Source organism: Girardinichthys multiradiatus, chromosome 14 (assembly GCF_021462225.1).
Source record: "Girardinichthys multiradiatus isolate DD_20200921_A chromosome 14, DD_fGirMul_XY1, whole genome shotgun sequence".
Taxonomy (NCBI): domain Eukaryota; kingdom Metazoa; phylum Chordata; class Actinopteri; order Cyprinodontiformes; family Goodeidae; genus Girardinichthys; species Girardinichthys multiradiatus.
This window is the reverse complement of record NC_061807.1, coordinates 21,411,205-21,427,589: the sequence shown is the minus strand read 5'-3', so window position 1 is coordinate 21,427,589 and position 16,385 is coordinate 21,411,205. Positions and strand designations below refer to the sequence as shown.

Below are 16,385 nucleotides of genomic sequence, written 5' to 3'. Positions count from 1 at the left end.
GACCATGTGCATCCAATATTTCAAACATTGTATCCTGAAGGTGGTGCCGTGTATCAGGATGACAATGCACCAATACACACAGCAAGACTGGTGAAAGATTGGTTTGATGAACATTAAAGTGAAGTTGAACATCTCCCATGGCCTGCACAGTTACCAGATCTAAATATTATTGAGCCACTTTGGGATGTTTTGGAGGAGCGAGTCAGGAAACGTTTTCCTTCACCAGTATCACGTAGTGACCTGGCCGCTATCCTGCAAGAAGAATGGCTTAAAATCCCTCTGACCACTGCAGGACTTGTATATGTCATTCCCAAGACAAATTGACGCTGTATTGGCCGCAAAAGGAGGCCCTACACCATACTAATAAATTATTGTGGTCTAAAAACAGGTGTTTCAGTTTCATTGTCCAACCCCTGAAGAGTTTCAGATTCCTGCAACATTTCTTAAAAGGAAAAAAAAGGGCGCATTCACACTGCTGGTCTGGTCCAGGGATCAGTAAAAGTGAGAAAATTCACACTTTTAGTTGGCCCAGTTTGCTTTTACACAGGGATGTTTTAGGACCAGACAAGAACAAACTCATGCAATTGCAACATAATGCTTCGGAGGCAGTATTGCGCTCATCCAGAAGAAAAAAAGCACGAAGAAGAAAGCTTGTCTCATCAGGGTTTCTGTAGCTGCTTTTGTGTTTAAATGTAGTTGTGCGCCTGCACTTCTTTACCATTCCACGTAGCCCCACAAGACATTTTAAAACTCTTTCGTTGCGCTTACTTTTTTTTCTCTCCACTTCATCTACACAGCTCTTACATTATGTCCTCTCTTCCTGCATTTGGTACCCTGGCCCGGCACACATTCACAATGCAAGCGAACGCCTCCAGGGTCCGGATGCACCATGCCGAGACCGACAGTTGAAACTTTGCCAGGGTACAGCTTTTGGGTCTGGGATGGGTTCACACCAGCATAATCCACTCCAGAAACCGGACTCTGGCACATTACAAAACATTCCAAAGGTTTGGTGTGAAAGCACTGTGAACATGTAATTCTATGTTTACTTTTGTATGTTGTGAATTTGGTGTAAACTATTTCCAAATCACTATTAAAGTTTAGAACCATACATGTTCAGAGAACCTTCAAACTTGAAACTCGTTGAACAATGTTTTGTTTGTATGTGTTCCTATGAACAAGAAGCTGTTGGACACAAAGCTGAAGCATAAATTCAGCTACTAATATTCAACAGGCTGATTAATGGTGAGAGAACTTGTGTCCAACCTCCTACATGATACGATCTGAACGTCTTACGCTCTTAATACTGTCAGAATTTATTGTGGACCACTGGTTCGGATTAAGAATGTTTTTTTCTGTTATAGACACATGGGTAGCTTCTCGTTGTAAGCCAAACCATGAACCCGGGCTCCTGTGAAAGTCCTGAATGGGCTTTTGGTATAAAAAAGAGGAGGAAACCTCTGCCACCTTTTAAAACTGAGCAGGGGAGAAATATGGAAGGGTTTGTGGGAAAACTATGAAAAAAGCAAAGGGAACTTCGGCCAAAACCTCAAACAACGTGGATAACACTGTCCTACAAATCTGACAATGTCAATTACATCACTTCATATTAAAACGAAAGAGTAAGTGATGTTCAGTGAAAGGATTCTGGCATGGAGATCAGTTTCTGAAGTGCCTTCTGCAAAGCTAGTTACACTGGCCACACATTTATTGTGGAATAACAATGAAATACTGTTATTCTGCCCCAGAATTTTATTGCTGTTTTAAAGTATACCACTGTCATTTTGTGAAAATCTGCTGTATTTTCCCATGATGTTGCCATTTAAAAGTTATACTCATTTTCAAAGGTCTCCATAAACTACATTGTATATTAATAATAACATTGAACTTCAAAGACTTGCATTACTTCATCAGTTAAGTGTGATCCACAGGTTAATGACTCTCAGTACCAAACTTACCATATATTGGCAGATAGGCTTAAAACATTTTATCAAGACACTAATTTGTGACTATGGTCTCTCATAGGTCTTTTTTTTTCATACTTAGCACGATGACCTATGACTTCATGCTGTCAGTCTACTTTATTGGTACTACCTTTAGTAATTTTGTTACTTTCTTCTGATTATTTCTATTTTTGTTTCAGTTTGTTTCCTCATACTAGCCCCTTGCTTTTTAAATTTTTACACCTTGTGTAGCCTCAAAGCCTTCTGTCAGAAAAAGAAATCTGTAAGGGGATGAATTGTTTTTCAAAGCCCTTCATGCTTGTCAATTTACAAAGAAGATAATTTTTTTTAGAATAGCTTCGCTTTAATATGGAAAGACAAAATCTCTCTCCAAAAATCCAGGAAAGTGCAATACATAAAATAAATAAATAAATTATGACTATTTGAGTGAACGTTTTTAATCATAAACCAACAGGCAAAAATGTTGGCTTGCAAGATCTTGCCCAGTGAGGTTGAGGACGATCATGAGAAAGGTGAGGGATCAACTCACAACTACCAAGAACACCTTTGAAATCTTGGAGCGCCTTGCTAAATTAGGGAAATGTAATGACCCATCTTAAGTTTGCTAAGGATGGCATTTTAATCAGGTGAACTAGGCCAGGAACACATCTAAAAGTTGTAGGACATTGGCTATCAGTGACTAGAGTTTGAGAACTCTGACCTAAATCATTCAGAAGAGGTTAAGTAAATGTGTTGTTGTAAGATCAGATCAAAATCCAACTGTTTTGCATCAACTCAATCTGCCATGTTTCAAAAAAGAGACATGTAAGTATGACCCAAAGAACATCCTACGACCCAACAGTTAAGCATGGAGAGGAAGCATTATACTTTTGGGCCGATTTTCTACTAAGGGTACAAGGCCTAGGCAGAGGCAAAGGTCGGCTTGACTGGCTATCGGGAACAGGACCATGTACACTAGAATCCTGGACAAGAAATGTTTTCCTCAACCAGAACACTGAAGATGGTTTTGGATGGGTCATCCAGCATCAAAAATCAAACAACCTGCCAGGATAACAAATGAGTGGAGTAATATAGAATCACTGGCTAAGGCAGTCTCCCCACCGTAATCCTTTAGAAAAACCAGATGGAGGAAGCAGAAGCCTCTAGTTGCTCAGGGGCAGCCAAGAAATCTACGAGATAGGTTTCTACATAGAGCAGTAGGCCAAAATCCCTGCTACGATGTGTGCATACCAGGTCATCAGCTACAGAAAATGTTTCAGTGTAATGCTTTCCATTGAACGTTTCTCCAACAAGTTCCAAGTCATGTTTTGCTGGGGTTTCAATACTTTTATTGGCAAGGAATGAAATTGTTTTTTTTACCACTGTAGCGCTGAGGTGGTATTTTTTGTTGTTGTTCAAATATCTGAAAGCACTCTTTCACATTTGTAAGAAATGCCAACATTCTGTTCAGGCGAATGGGCTCTGCTAATTAACAGATGTTTTTTAAGGAGAGAACACCATTGATTAGAGTCAAACCAAAAACAAACCCAGAGTTTTTACTGTTAGATGCTTATTTCCCCAAAATAACAGCCACAAATTCATTAAGTGGCAGTTTAAAGATATTCAAAGTGATAAAAGGATGGAGGAAAATGTAATGAAATTTATTTGCTCCAATGGGGTTTTTTATGTGCTCCATTTCCCGTGTTCCTTATTTCCAGCATATTTGTTTTTAGCAGCATTGGTGTTGTTGGAGTGCAATTCCAGGAACCACTCATAGCAAATTACAAGTTACAAAACACCCCATTTCTGTAAGTGCAAATCAAAATTGTCTCACATTCCTCTCCTACTGTAATGTACTACAAACATAATGGACGAAAGCTCGACAAAGCTTGCATAACTTAACAAGGGAGGCGAGGGGCTGGCTTGGGTCCACATCTTTAGCTGTTGTTGACATGAGCAAAATAATTTCTCTCGGGTTTGGCTGAGAGCTACTTGTACAATTTGTGTGAAGCAATCCACATAATCCAACAAGATACAGAATGTCAGTAACAAGGGGATCTGCATGTAACCTCTGTCTGGGTGCAGTCGTATTAGTTTTCATCATAGTGACCAGTTAAAGTTATTGAGGTCCAGAATAGCAGTCCATCAAACTGAGTTCACATCCTCTGTGTAGAAGCTGGGCCAAATGGGCTGGCAGCCGTTTCTGTAGCCTAAACTGCCGGCCACATGGATCCAATCATCTCACCCCGAGGCACTGGCATCTTTAAAGGCCCCGGCCAAAAAACTAGAGCTTTTAGAACCTTTACCGCGATCTCTCCCATGACTACACAATATTAATAAAAATGCACGCATGCAGGAAGTTAAGCTAAGTAATCTTGCACCTAGTGTTGACAGGGAAGGAATAAGTACAGAGGGGGCAGGTGAGGGGTGCCAATCACCATCAAGATGGAGCAAAGGTCTGAAAGGGGGTGAGCCGTCACTCACAGACTTCATATAGTTCAGAGATACATTGTGATTTGTCATACAGTGAAACAAAAAGACTTAGGTTTTACAAGAGTATGGAGAATGATTTAACTTGGCAGTGTTTTTTAGAAATATGCTTTTTCTGTTACAAAAAAACTGAAAATGGCTTGTAAACTACAGAATGCCTCACATTGTTATTGTAGCTTCAGATTCACAGCACTGAAAGCTCAAACATTATCCTCATCTATGTTACAACAAGAAAGTAGAAAGGCAATATTTAAACAGAATGGACATACATAAACGGGAGTGGGCGTAACATTGCAGTTCACTCCAGGAGGTGATTGATGTGCAGGAGCAGAGCTAGTGGTCTCTGCCTGTAAGTCTGAATATCTTAAATCTGCTGTCACACTGTTTCATAACTTGCCATGTATGCTTTTGTTTTGTAAAAACGTAATGCAGGGATCTAAACATGGAGAAATTAAGTGCATTCTGAAGGAAAATCAAGCCCTGTCATGTTTTGGAAGTATGCATGTCGCGTCGGATGTTCTCCAACTCTGAGCTGTATACTAAAATCAATGGCATGGTGGCATTAACAGGTGTGGAAACTTGTACCTATACTGACAACAGAAGGTGCACCTACAGAAAACAGAAATTACTAAAAATAACAGGAGACAAAAATAGAAAAATACTGAATGATTAGTCAACAACTAATCATCAGTTATAGCTCTTAGCTTTGACACATTACAGATGAAAAAACATAAAATCCAAAAACCAGTTCTGCCAGTTAAACTGAAAATCAACCAGTTCTGCCAAGCAATTGGTGCATCCTTACTTGCATGGTGCAGGGTTATTGACATGCCAACGATCCAAAGAGTTCGAAGAAAGTATCTTATGACCTACTGTAGTAGTTCCCCACTGATTGTGTTGCTCTGATCTGCATCTGCTGTTTAACCTGATGCCAAGTTCCTTTTCTGTTATTGCACCTGAATGGTTGCATAATCTCAACACAGTCAGTGAGAAACCTTGACAAATTTCTATAAGCTCAATGATTACTTCAACATATGAGCTGGAAAAGTCAATCTAAAACACACATCTGAGCAAAAAGACGTAAACTTGCAACAGACTGAAAGATATCCTCATATCTTTAAGTACACTTCCATCTGTTAGTCCTGCATGGGAACTCTCTGTCATATTAGCGTGGGCCCCGGGGAAACTTTTCTCTTCTAGGTAGGAAACAAATGGAGGACGGGGATGTGAGTAATCAGAGCAGAATGGGCAGGAGCGGATGACCACAAGTGGCTGGTGTGCGTCGCGGGAATCTGGATCCAGAGGTTAGGCAGGGATAGGAAAACCACACTGGAAAACTGTCTTGGGAATGGCATCTGGTTCCCATATCCACAGTGTATCACAATTAGCCAGCATAAAATGGCTTTAATATGTGTGTGTGTGTGTGTGTGTGTGTGTGTGTGTGTGTGTGTGTGTGTGTTGGTGGGTGTGCTGTGAGCATGTCTGCTTGTTGTTATTTGCTGGATATCCATGTGGGAGAGGGGACTCTGTGAACTAAGCAAAATGTAACTAAAAGTGCGACCGATTATGCGTGTGTGTGTGTGTGTCTTGTGTGAGTAAAACCTCAGAATGTATATCAAGCCTGAATGGATTTTCTATCATGAAGTGTCACTTCGCTCCTCAAAGGGGAGACATTTAAACACGCTATAAACAAAAAAAGTTACAATTGTCCCTGTGTCATACATAAGCGAATGTCTGACCCAGAAAACTCTTGTTGTGGAAGTGAAATTCTGAAAAATTTACAATGTTCCAGGTGGAAAAGCATTTTACTCCAGCCCAGGTCTTCTGTTCGTTCTATTAAAACCACACACTCTACATTTGTGCTCTACATTTCTCACCATTAGATGTTGGGAGCTGGAGGAAAATTGATCTAAATTCAAGGAATGTGCAGCTGTTTTTTTAACAATGAGCATAAAATTTTAACTGTGCAAGTTCTTTGAATATTCAACCTGCTCAACAAACGTATCCTGCTGATTGGCTCACATCCTGGTGAGCAAACCTCTACCCTGAGCATCATTTGCTGAAAACAGCTACAGCTGATGGGCACTGACGGAACAGGCAAGTCATAGCTAAAAGGTCAAGCTCCTAATGTGGTCACGCTGAGTGCAAGCAAGCTTCCTCAGGCACCGCTGCCCTTACAAGCCCAGATACATGCTGTCACGTCAGATAGATCCACTCTCAGCTCTTGGCAGAGTCTCTTCCCTGTCACACTGTCTTTGTGCTACTCTTTGTGCTACTCCCTCCCTCCTTTTCTCGTTTTGTCATGTTGCAACCATGGACCTCTATGGATTTTTTGGGGATTTCTTTGATTGACAGACACAGAGATTTGAAGTTCTACTAATTGCCAGAGAACAGTTAACTAATTAGTAAACATAGTCGACCTGTATGTAACATAATTTCGGTATAACTCAAGCTGTTCTGTGAAGGGCTCAGAGATTTGTTGGAGAACATAAGTCAACCAACATCATGAAGACCAAAGAAACAGGTCAGGCATATAGTTTTGGAAAGGATTAGAGCAGGGTTTAGTTTTAAAACAATATTCCAAGCTTAGCACATCTCTAAGAGTACTGTTCACAAAATGAAAAGAATATAGTACAACTGAAAACCTATCATAACCATCCAGCTAAACTGACAGGCCAGGTAGTGACAGCATGTATTAGGCAAGCAGCTAAGAGGTCTGTGGTAAATGTACAGGAGCTGCAGAAGTGGGGGAATATATCACCAGTGCAACTATTAGCCATGTACTCCTTGAACCTGACCTTCATGGATGAGTGGCAAGAAGAAAGCATTGTTAAAAGAATGCCATAAGATGCCCCATTTGCAAATTGACTAAAGCTATGTAGGGGACACAACAAACATGTGTTAGATGAGACCAAAATTAAACATTTTAGCCCTCATCGAAAACATTTTATGTGTCTGAAAACTAGCGCCTCACATCTCCCTAACCAGACTATGCTCATTATGAAACATGGTGGTGGTAGTATCTTGTTGAGGCAATGTTTTTTCTAAGCATCGACAGGGAGCCTGGTCAGAGCTGATGGAAAGATAGATGGAGCCAAATAGAGGGTTATTATGTAAAAAAAAAAAAACCTTCGGAGCCTACAGAGGACTCAGACAAAAATACTTGGACTAGGCCTTCCAGCAGAATAATGACCCATAACAATAAGCCAGAGATACCATTAAATTATATCTCTGAGCCAGAGCAAAGCCAGAACAAAATCCAATTTAGAATTTTTGGTAAAACATAAAAATGTATATTGATATACACTCTCCATTCAAGACTAAGACTTATCTATTTTGGAAAAAAGAATGGACAAACACTGTACTCTGTAGATGGTCAAAGTTGGTAGAGACATACCCCAAAAGATTGTGAGCTGTAGTTGCAGCCAAAGGTCATTCTACAAAGTATTAAATCAGTGGGGCTAAATTCAAATCAACACCACACTTTTCTGATTTGTTTTGAAAAATTATTTTGAAAACCACGCATCCCTTTCCTTTCATTTCACAATTATACAATATTTTGTGTTAGTGTTGAGTAATAATCTAAAATCCAAATGAAATTCATTAATGTTTATGATGGTAACATGACATGTAAAAAAGTTCAAAGGGTGTTATTACTTTTGCAAGATATTACATCTCCAAGTGAAGTCCTTGACGTGGCAAAAACTAAAAATCAACACAAATGTGAGTTTGCAGAGCTTCCTTCGACTTTGGCTAAGTTGAATATAGTGGCAGATGAGCAGAACTGATCAAAGTCCTGCTGGAAAGATGTTTTATTAACAGGTGTGGAGCTGCGGTGAATATCAGATGAAGGGCTGAGGGTGCCTGGGCTCCCCTGCTTCACTGCCACACTTCCTCTAATCGCTGTATTGCAGATGCATAATTCATTCGTCGTGACAGATCATCCTCTCACTGCATCGCAGGAATCTCCACTGATGGAGCAGGGAGGTGGAAAGTACTTGTCAAACACAGATGCAAGAATATCCGGCTTTATTTACCTGACTTCCAACATGACTGAACTTTAGAGATGGTTTGTGTTACCCAGTAACTGGCGTCCCCTGAGACGCCAGTGTGACTGGCAAAAATATATATTTTTTTCATTCCAGCATTGTAGCATCTTTAAATTGTCCATTTTAATTAGATTTCAAGGTGCATTAGTTTCTCAGTTTAATTATCATTTGATGTGGCATTTCAGTCTGTGCTTGAAGAAAAAAGAAAAAAAAAACATCAGTGTAAGTGAGTAGTTCACTGCAGTCTCTCAGGCAGTGTTTTATGCCTGATTGGTGCTAAATGGTGTGCACATTCAGCGGTGAGGTTTATTTTTTCACATGAACCGCTCTCATATTCTCGGAAAGATGAGAAAAAGAACCCTGATAATTGTACCTCAAATATTTCATAGTTTATGCCTAATTACATCAACAGTTTCACTACGATCCAAAGCCTCCTGCCCCACAAAGACACAAACAAACCTATGCAATTGTCAACGATTTGACTGGTATAATGACATTTTATTGCACATTCACTTTAAACTGAGAAGTTTTCAAGTTCCTAGTTGGAAAAACAACAACATTGCCCCTTGAAGTAAAATTTCAAATGGGGAAGCTGGATTTCACCAAGCAGCCTCGAGTGTAGCATTAAATATGGGTGTCGCACGTAGTGAAAATAGTAAAAGTTACCCGTGTAAACTATTTCCGAGTCAAGTTACCAGCTAACCCACTGGCATATTCCTACTTGAATAGTGCACTGCTATTAGATCACCAATTTTAGGGTGCACTGGTTGTGACATTTGGGATTTAATGCTGTAGAGCAGGCATAAAACCAAAGGTGGAAGCATTATGCTAATGTGCCAGGATTTTGTATCATCCAGCAGCATCTTTCCTTAGCCCAAAAGGGTCATATTTGTCAGGTACTAAGACAGTAGCATAATATGTTTTAAAGAGCTAGAAAATGTTTGCATTTAAGGTGGCTTTAGCTCTTGAATGTGACCCTCTCCTCGGTCTTGAGTTGCCGTTATCTCGTATTTCCTCATGGGCGTTCTTCTAACTGACCTTTGACATCTTACAGTTGATTGAGAATTCTGCAGCCACAGTTCTAACTGTAGTACTGCCAACAAAGATCATTTTTCTCCAGTTTTGACCTCTCTGGACTGGCTCCCTGTAAATTTTAAGATACATTTCAAATTCCTATAATAACATACAAAGCCCTCACTGACATTTCTGTCAGTTTTAGTTGTTATTGCTAAGCTTACCCAGTAGAGGAAAGTTTTTAAGTTTCTCTGCTCTTAGATAAGTGTTCTTGGTGCAGGACACACACTCATGTCTTCCACATTTATAAGTAAAATCAAAATGTATCACTCTAAAAGGCCATGTTAAATTAGTATTTGTGGTGTACTTAAAATCGGTCTTATCTTGTGTTAGGCTACTTTACAAATGTTGCTTTCATCCATTATTTTGATTTCTCTCCTTTATTTAACTTTCAAATATCACCTATCAGCACTGCTAATAAAAACTTTTCCTCCCCTATAAATTTTTTCTTTATTTGCCTGTTTATTTTTATGTCTGCTTTGCCTCCTTAAACACTTTGGACTATTATTTTATTAAAAAACGGAAAAAAAACTTTTAATCATCTTTAGTAGTACAAAGAGGAAAATACTTGACTGTTCCTTTAACCTGTATCTGTTACTCGAATACATTTGTTTTTCAAGTCAAACAAGAGAAGATGAATAGGTATGAAGCACGGCATCATCCAACAACTAACCTGTGTAGGAAAACAGACTGAAACGCTCAAGCTGTGGGAATAAAATGGAAATCATAACAAAAGCAAATAACCTCTCCATGTGTAACTGGAAACACAAGCTTCTAAAGAGGTTCAAGGCTGTGGAAGTTAACAACTGTGCGTTCTTGTCCATTTATCAGTTTCAAAGAATAACAATTAGGTCATGCAGATCTGTGATGACGTCTTCTGCAGTGGTTGGTTTGTATGGGGGGATCAGAGGGCTGTGTACAATTTACGTGGTGTTCCTGAGTCAAACTCAGAGCTGTTGAATATTTATAGCAATGTGTCCCCTGCCATCCCCCGGGTGGGCATACCAAATGAGAAACCACATGCGATCACGTATAGTGCTGTCTCTTTCAGATTTGGCTAGCACTGGGTTCGCCACTCTGACAATTTGGTGCTTCGTTTTTTTTTATTAAGTAAACTCAGTTCAGTGCACACAAAAAAGGCATTGAACACATCAATATTTTTCTCAAAAAATATATTCCTAATGAAGCTAAATACAGGAAATGCACCCTAAATGTCAGAAACAACCCAAGAAATCCACACATCCAAATACATATGTAAATGCATAAATACAGATTTATGTAATTAGGTGGAATGACACAGGGAGTAAGTATCCATCAAATGAAAAAAAAGAAAAAGCTGCAACAGGGGATAGAAAGCCAAGAAAATATCTGAAATCTGTCAACTTTAGACAGCAAACCTGCTAGCTATCAGTTCCAATTAATATTGGCTGATTTAGTCGAAATTGATGCCATGTAAAAGGATTTCTTGTTAGATATTGGACAAAAACATTTTATGATGATAAAAGAGATCAAGAACATTACAATCTTAGCTACTCTAGTAGAGAAAACAAAAAGTTGGATTTGTTTTATGCAAATGTCAAGGATTCATCCATCTTTAAAGCAGACAAATCAATTCGCAATCTTGTTTTTCTCTGCTCGAAGACATCGGTGACTATATACATGTTGCCCTGACATCCCACATCATGAAGGTCCTGGAGATACTTTTGTTGGCCCACCTGAGTAAGGAAACAATAAACTATCAGGACCCCATGCAGTTTGCTAACTGACGTGGAGTTGGAGTTGAAGATGCCATCATACACCTGCTTCAACAAACCCACTGTCATCTGGACAAAGCCAGCAGCACTGTGAGGATTATGTTCTTCAATTTCTCCAGTGCATTTAACGCAATTCAACCCGATTTGCACAGGGAAAATCAAAGAAAACTCAGGTGGGGGCGTCAACCATCTCCTGGATCAAAAACTACCAAACAAACAGACCACAGTTTGTGAGACTGAAGGGTTATGAGTCTAACCAGGTCGTCAGCAGCACAGGAGCACCACAGGGGACTGTACTCTCACCATTCCTTTTCACTCTGTACACCTCAGACATCCAGGAGAAGAGAGACTGCTGTCATCTACAGAAATACTCAGATGATTCTGCAGCCGTGGGGTGGATCAGAGATGGACAAGAAGCTGAGTACAGGAAGGTGGTGGACCACTTTGTGGCATGGTGTGGAAACAATCATCTCATCTTGAACGTGAATAAAACAAAGAAGATGATTGTAGGTTTTGGGAGAAACAGGATTGAGTCAAACACTATTTCCATCATGGGAGAAGAAGTGGATTTAGTGAAGGAGTGTAAATATTTTGAAGTTCACCTGGACACCAGACTGGACACGAGATGCAACAGTGAAGCCATCTACAAGAACCGACAAAGCAGACTGTACTTTTTGAAGAAGCTTAGGTCTTTCAGTGTCTGAAGAAAGATGCTGCATATCTACTATAGGGTGTGAGTTCTTTCTGCCATCATCTGCAGCAGAGCCATGGACTTAACAAAAACTCAGTTCTGGGGAGTCCTCTGGAGCCTCTGAAGATGACTGTGCAAAGAAGGATTGTTCATAAAATGAAGACTATTACAGACAACCCTGAGCACCTTCTTCATCAGACTGTTGTACAACAACAGAGTGTCTTCAGTCATAGACGTCTTCAGATCTGCTGCAAGACAGACCACTACAGGAGATCCTTCCTGCCCACAGACATCAGCATCTACAACAGCTCTTTGAAGAAACCTGCATAATATGTTACAACATCTGATTTCCCTTTGGAATTAATAAAGTATTTTTAAATGTAATTGAATTTGAATTACATAACTGGGCTGCACGGTGGTGCAGTTGGTAGCACTGTTGCCTTGCAGCAAGAAGGTCCTGGGTTCAATTCCCAGCCTGGGGTCTTTCTGCATTGAGTTTGCATGTTCTTCCCGTGCATGCGTGGGTTCTCACCGGGTACTCCGGCTTCCTCCCACAGTCCAAAGACATGCATGTTAGGTTACTTGGTAACTCTAAATTGCCCTTAGGTGTATGAATGAGTGTGTGCGTGGTTGTTTGTGTGTTGCCCTGCAATGGACTGGCGACCTGTCCAGGGTGTACCCCGCCTCTCGCCCTTAGACTGCTGGAGATAGGCACCAGCTCCCCCACGACCCACTATGGAATAAGCGGTAGAAAATGACTGACTGACTGAATTAAATAACTAAAAAAGCGGACAGAAGATTACATAAAAAGAGACCCCCATGGCCCTCAAGATTTCCAGACAGAATTTGTTGAAGAAGGGGTTCAAATCACACCTTAGCAATGCAGAAAACTAGTCTTCAGATAAAGGGGGCGTCTTGTCATTAGCAAAACATACTTTTTCTACAAACAAGTTAAATACATTTCAGTAAGATCATTGAATACTAGGAACACTTTATTACACTAATTTTATGGAATACTTTGTGTTGATTTTCTGGATGCATGTGGATTACTTAGGTTGTTACAAATATCTGAAGTTAAACTTATGTCAACAGGCTAATTCACAAAAAATAATGTGTTCAATAAATATTTTGTATGGTCTGTATATTTATTGCTATTTGTGCCACCCAGTAAAATCTAAATTTAAAGTCACACACAAAGCACTAATTCTGTATATTTAATGAATAGTTATCCTGCATGGTAGATGTAAACTACTCCTACCACACAAATGTTTCATACAATTTTTGGACTTCTGTCCTATTTCGAGACATCTCACAGAATGATTTCATTTGTCAGCTATGAGACCAGGCAAGACAAGCAGAAAAGCAAGACCACCTGCACTTACTTATATCCCAGAGCCCCACAAGCGAGTGTCTGAGAAGGCTCAGAGGATTAACTTACAACTTTTACAGCTCAGTCGGCACACGCTGTTATACCTATTCAGCCACACTTGCCTCTGGGCTATGTACAAAAAAAGAAAGTAGCAGCACGCAGACATATGCGTATACACACGCAGTGCCTGCTTGACCTGGTTATAAAGCAAACTGTCACAGCCCTACTGCTTATGTGTGCATGTATGTGTTTTTCTTCATTTGTAGGGGAAACTCTGAAGATTTCCATCTGTTCTGAGAAGTGAATCTGGGATCCGCAGCCTCCATAATGAGGTGAGATAATCTCTGCAGGTTCTGGGAGCTGCCAGGGATGGATGATGGTAGTAGGAATGTTATAAAGCAGACTGTCCAGATGACAGCAACAAGGGTCCCTATTAGTGGAAGGCAGTGATGAAGTAAATTTGATTATGTATTATGATTACTCATTCCTGCCAGTTGGCCATGACAAGTAATCACATTACTAATAAAAGGACTACATTTTTATTTATGTAATTGCCCCTTTACTGCATCTAATGAGTAAACATAGACAGTAATACAGTTTAATACAAACCTTTGATAAAAAACAAAAATGCAACATAATCTAACTTCTGTCTACAACAAAAAAGGAAAAACAGTTACTACTGATGCTTACATAATGTTTTCCACAGTAGTTATTTTGATTTGCTTATTGCACCAAATGTTGTTTTTGCTGTTCTGCAACTAATATCAGACTGATATTAACTAACTGATATTAGCTGGTTAATTAGTTGGATTATCATGTCACCTTGATTGTCCAATCAAACTCAAAGCCTGTATGATCTGAATTTTATCAACTTAATGTGTTCAACAGCTTTCTCCAGCTCCTTCGACATACCACCATGTGAAGCCTTTGTAACGATACAGACTTTTCCTCAAAAAACAGCACATATGCCTTGGTAAAGTCCGATTTAAAAGGTGGCATCAAACACAAACGACAGGAAACTACAGGCCAATGAGCGGGCAAAGAACAGAAAACCTCAAGGACATTTGTTTTAAGACGTTATTGTATCAGGAGATTTTTTTGGGATGCAGCTGACCCAAAATTACTATAAATATAGGTTTGTGTGTGGAGGACAGTTCCTAATAGGTTGTGCAAGTAGATGTAAGAAAGCACCGCTAAAACCTAAAACTGACAGAAAATAAATAAAATATAACAGCCAGGGATGTCCTGAGCCAATACTTGGGATCAGATCGATCCTGATCCAGAATTTTCTAAACAATCTGAATAGAGCGCTCCCGATACCTCTAGTTGGTCTACTGTTCAACTGTAGGTCAGCTACAACACCTGCAAGTCTTGCAGTTATGTTGTGCATGTCCACTTTCTAAACAAGTTTGCCTAATTTGGTGTGCATGGGTTACAGAACTATGGGGCATGGCAATATTTGTTGAACTAATGAACCTGTGTTTTTTCCTCAACACTCCAGATGTTTCTACTCCTTACCTGCTTCAGCTCAGTTCTGCCTGTTTTATATGATATGCTCTGCATCTTGTCAGACAGCTGTTGGTATGGAGAACAACTGCGCAGAAAGCAGCTGAAAAATGATTCAATTAATTTTAAGACGTTCACAGCAAAGTGCTGCTTCTATCTCAGGAGAGCAACTTCAAGTTTTGTCCTCAGAAAATGAAATGGAACCATAATATGATGAAGCAAACAATTAAATAGTACAGATATCAATGAGCCATGCTAGCTTCAGCGAAATGTACTGATTAAAAATACTGTCAGCTTGAAAAAGATGTGTTTGTTGCTGACTGCAGCTGTACAGTTGAGTCAGATATATCTTTAGGAACAAATTATACAGCAGTGCATGCTTAACTTGATGCACTGAGTGAACATAACACTAGTTTTGTAAGCCAGTTAACCCTGTGTTGGAAAAACATACTGAGTCTGACCTGCAGAAAGTCCATGGCACAGAATATGTGCCATTTTGTCATTAAAAAGGATGTCTGGTGAGTTAGTCAAATTGGGCAAAATCAATACTTCTACTACTGGTGCTATTGATGAAAAAACATGTTATTTTGCCACATTTTAAAGTTACTGATTTTTTTTAGCTTCTTCATGGCATTTATTTTAATAACTAGAATGTTGAATTGAACTGGTACACATCTTAAATGACTGGGATCGATATCAGGGACAATAAAAAAATCTCTTTATGACATCCTCAATGACAGTAGTTACTTTTTAAAACACATCTGCACATCTCCAAATAAAATTCAAACATTACTGTGTCTGTAGGTTTGCCTCTGTTTCAGCCAAACAGATCGAGAGCAGAGATGAAGGAGGAGGAGACACCTCTATGACAGCTGTTTATATGCACTGACAAAAGGTTGCAAGCCAGAAATATCCAAAACAATTATGAAAAGCTTTCTTCAGAGTAACACTGTGTCACCTTCTTTTAGTAGATAATGAGGATTGCTGAGGCGTATGTTCTGTTCCTTAAGGAATATTCTGCATAGCATGCCCTTAAACTTTAAAGACTAATTACATGCAGGACTGTTTTGTGACTTTTTGGCTTCTCAACAGCATTGTCAATTGAATTCAAAGTGAATTTGGCACAATAACTAGAGTGTGCCCTTTCCTGCTCTTTGATAACTAGAGAGAGCAAAAAACTTTTATTATGTGACCTTGTCGAATTCTCCTCTTCATATCGAGGAATCAGAGGGATGCAGATCTGGACCTTTTTCTCCTCTGGGGCCTATGCTTTAAAGTGACTCGCATTAACCATGTTTGCTGCATTTTTACCTTCACATTGATCTCTCAAATGAAGAAACAAGGCAGGAATACTTACAGGAGGTCCTGAAAGAGAAAAGAAAAGAAAACACAGCAGAATTTTACACATCAATCAAATAGAATAAAATCGTCACTATTTCAAAGCAGAATTATTTAAGGAGAAACAGCTTCAAAGAAATGCTCCTGAGTATGGAACTAAAACTTTGCTTT

The 16,385-nt window shown here is 39.5% G+C and overlaps 1 protein-coding gene across 13 annotated transcripts in view; it reads right to left on the bottom strand.

Moving 5' to 3' along the window:
* Positions 1-16,385, bottom strand: part of LOC124880679 (collagen alpha-1(XXV) chain) — a 255,026-nt gene that overhangs the window by 104,024 nt on the left and 134,617 nt on the right. For all 13 annotated transcript variants that reach the window (XM_047385935.1, XM_047385946.1, XM_047385936.1 and 10 more), the window contains exon 4: positions 16,234-16,241. In XM_047385935.1, the coding sequence (XP_047241891.1) occupies positions 16,234-16,241 (8 nt within the window). The remainder of the gene's footprint in view (positions 1-16,233; positions 16,242-16,385) is intronic.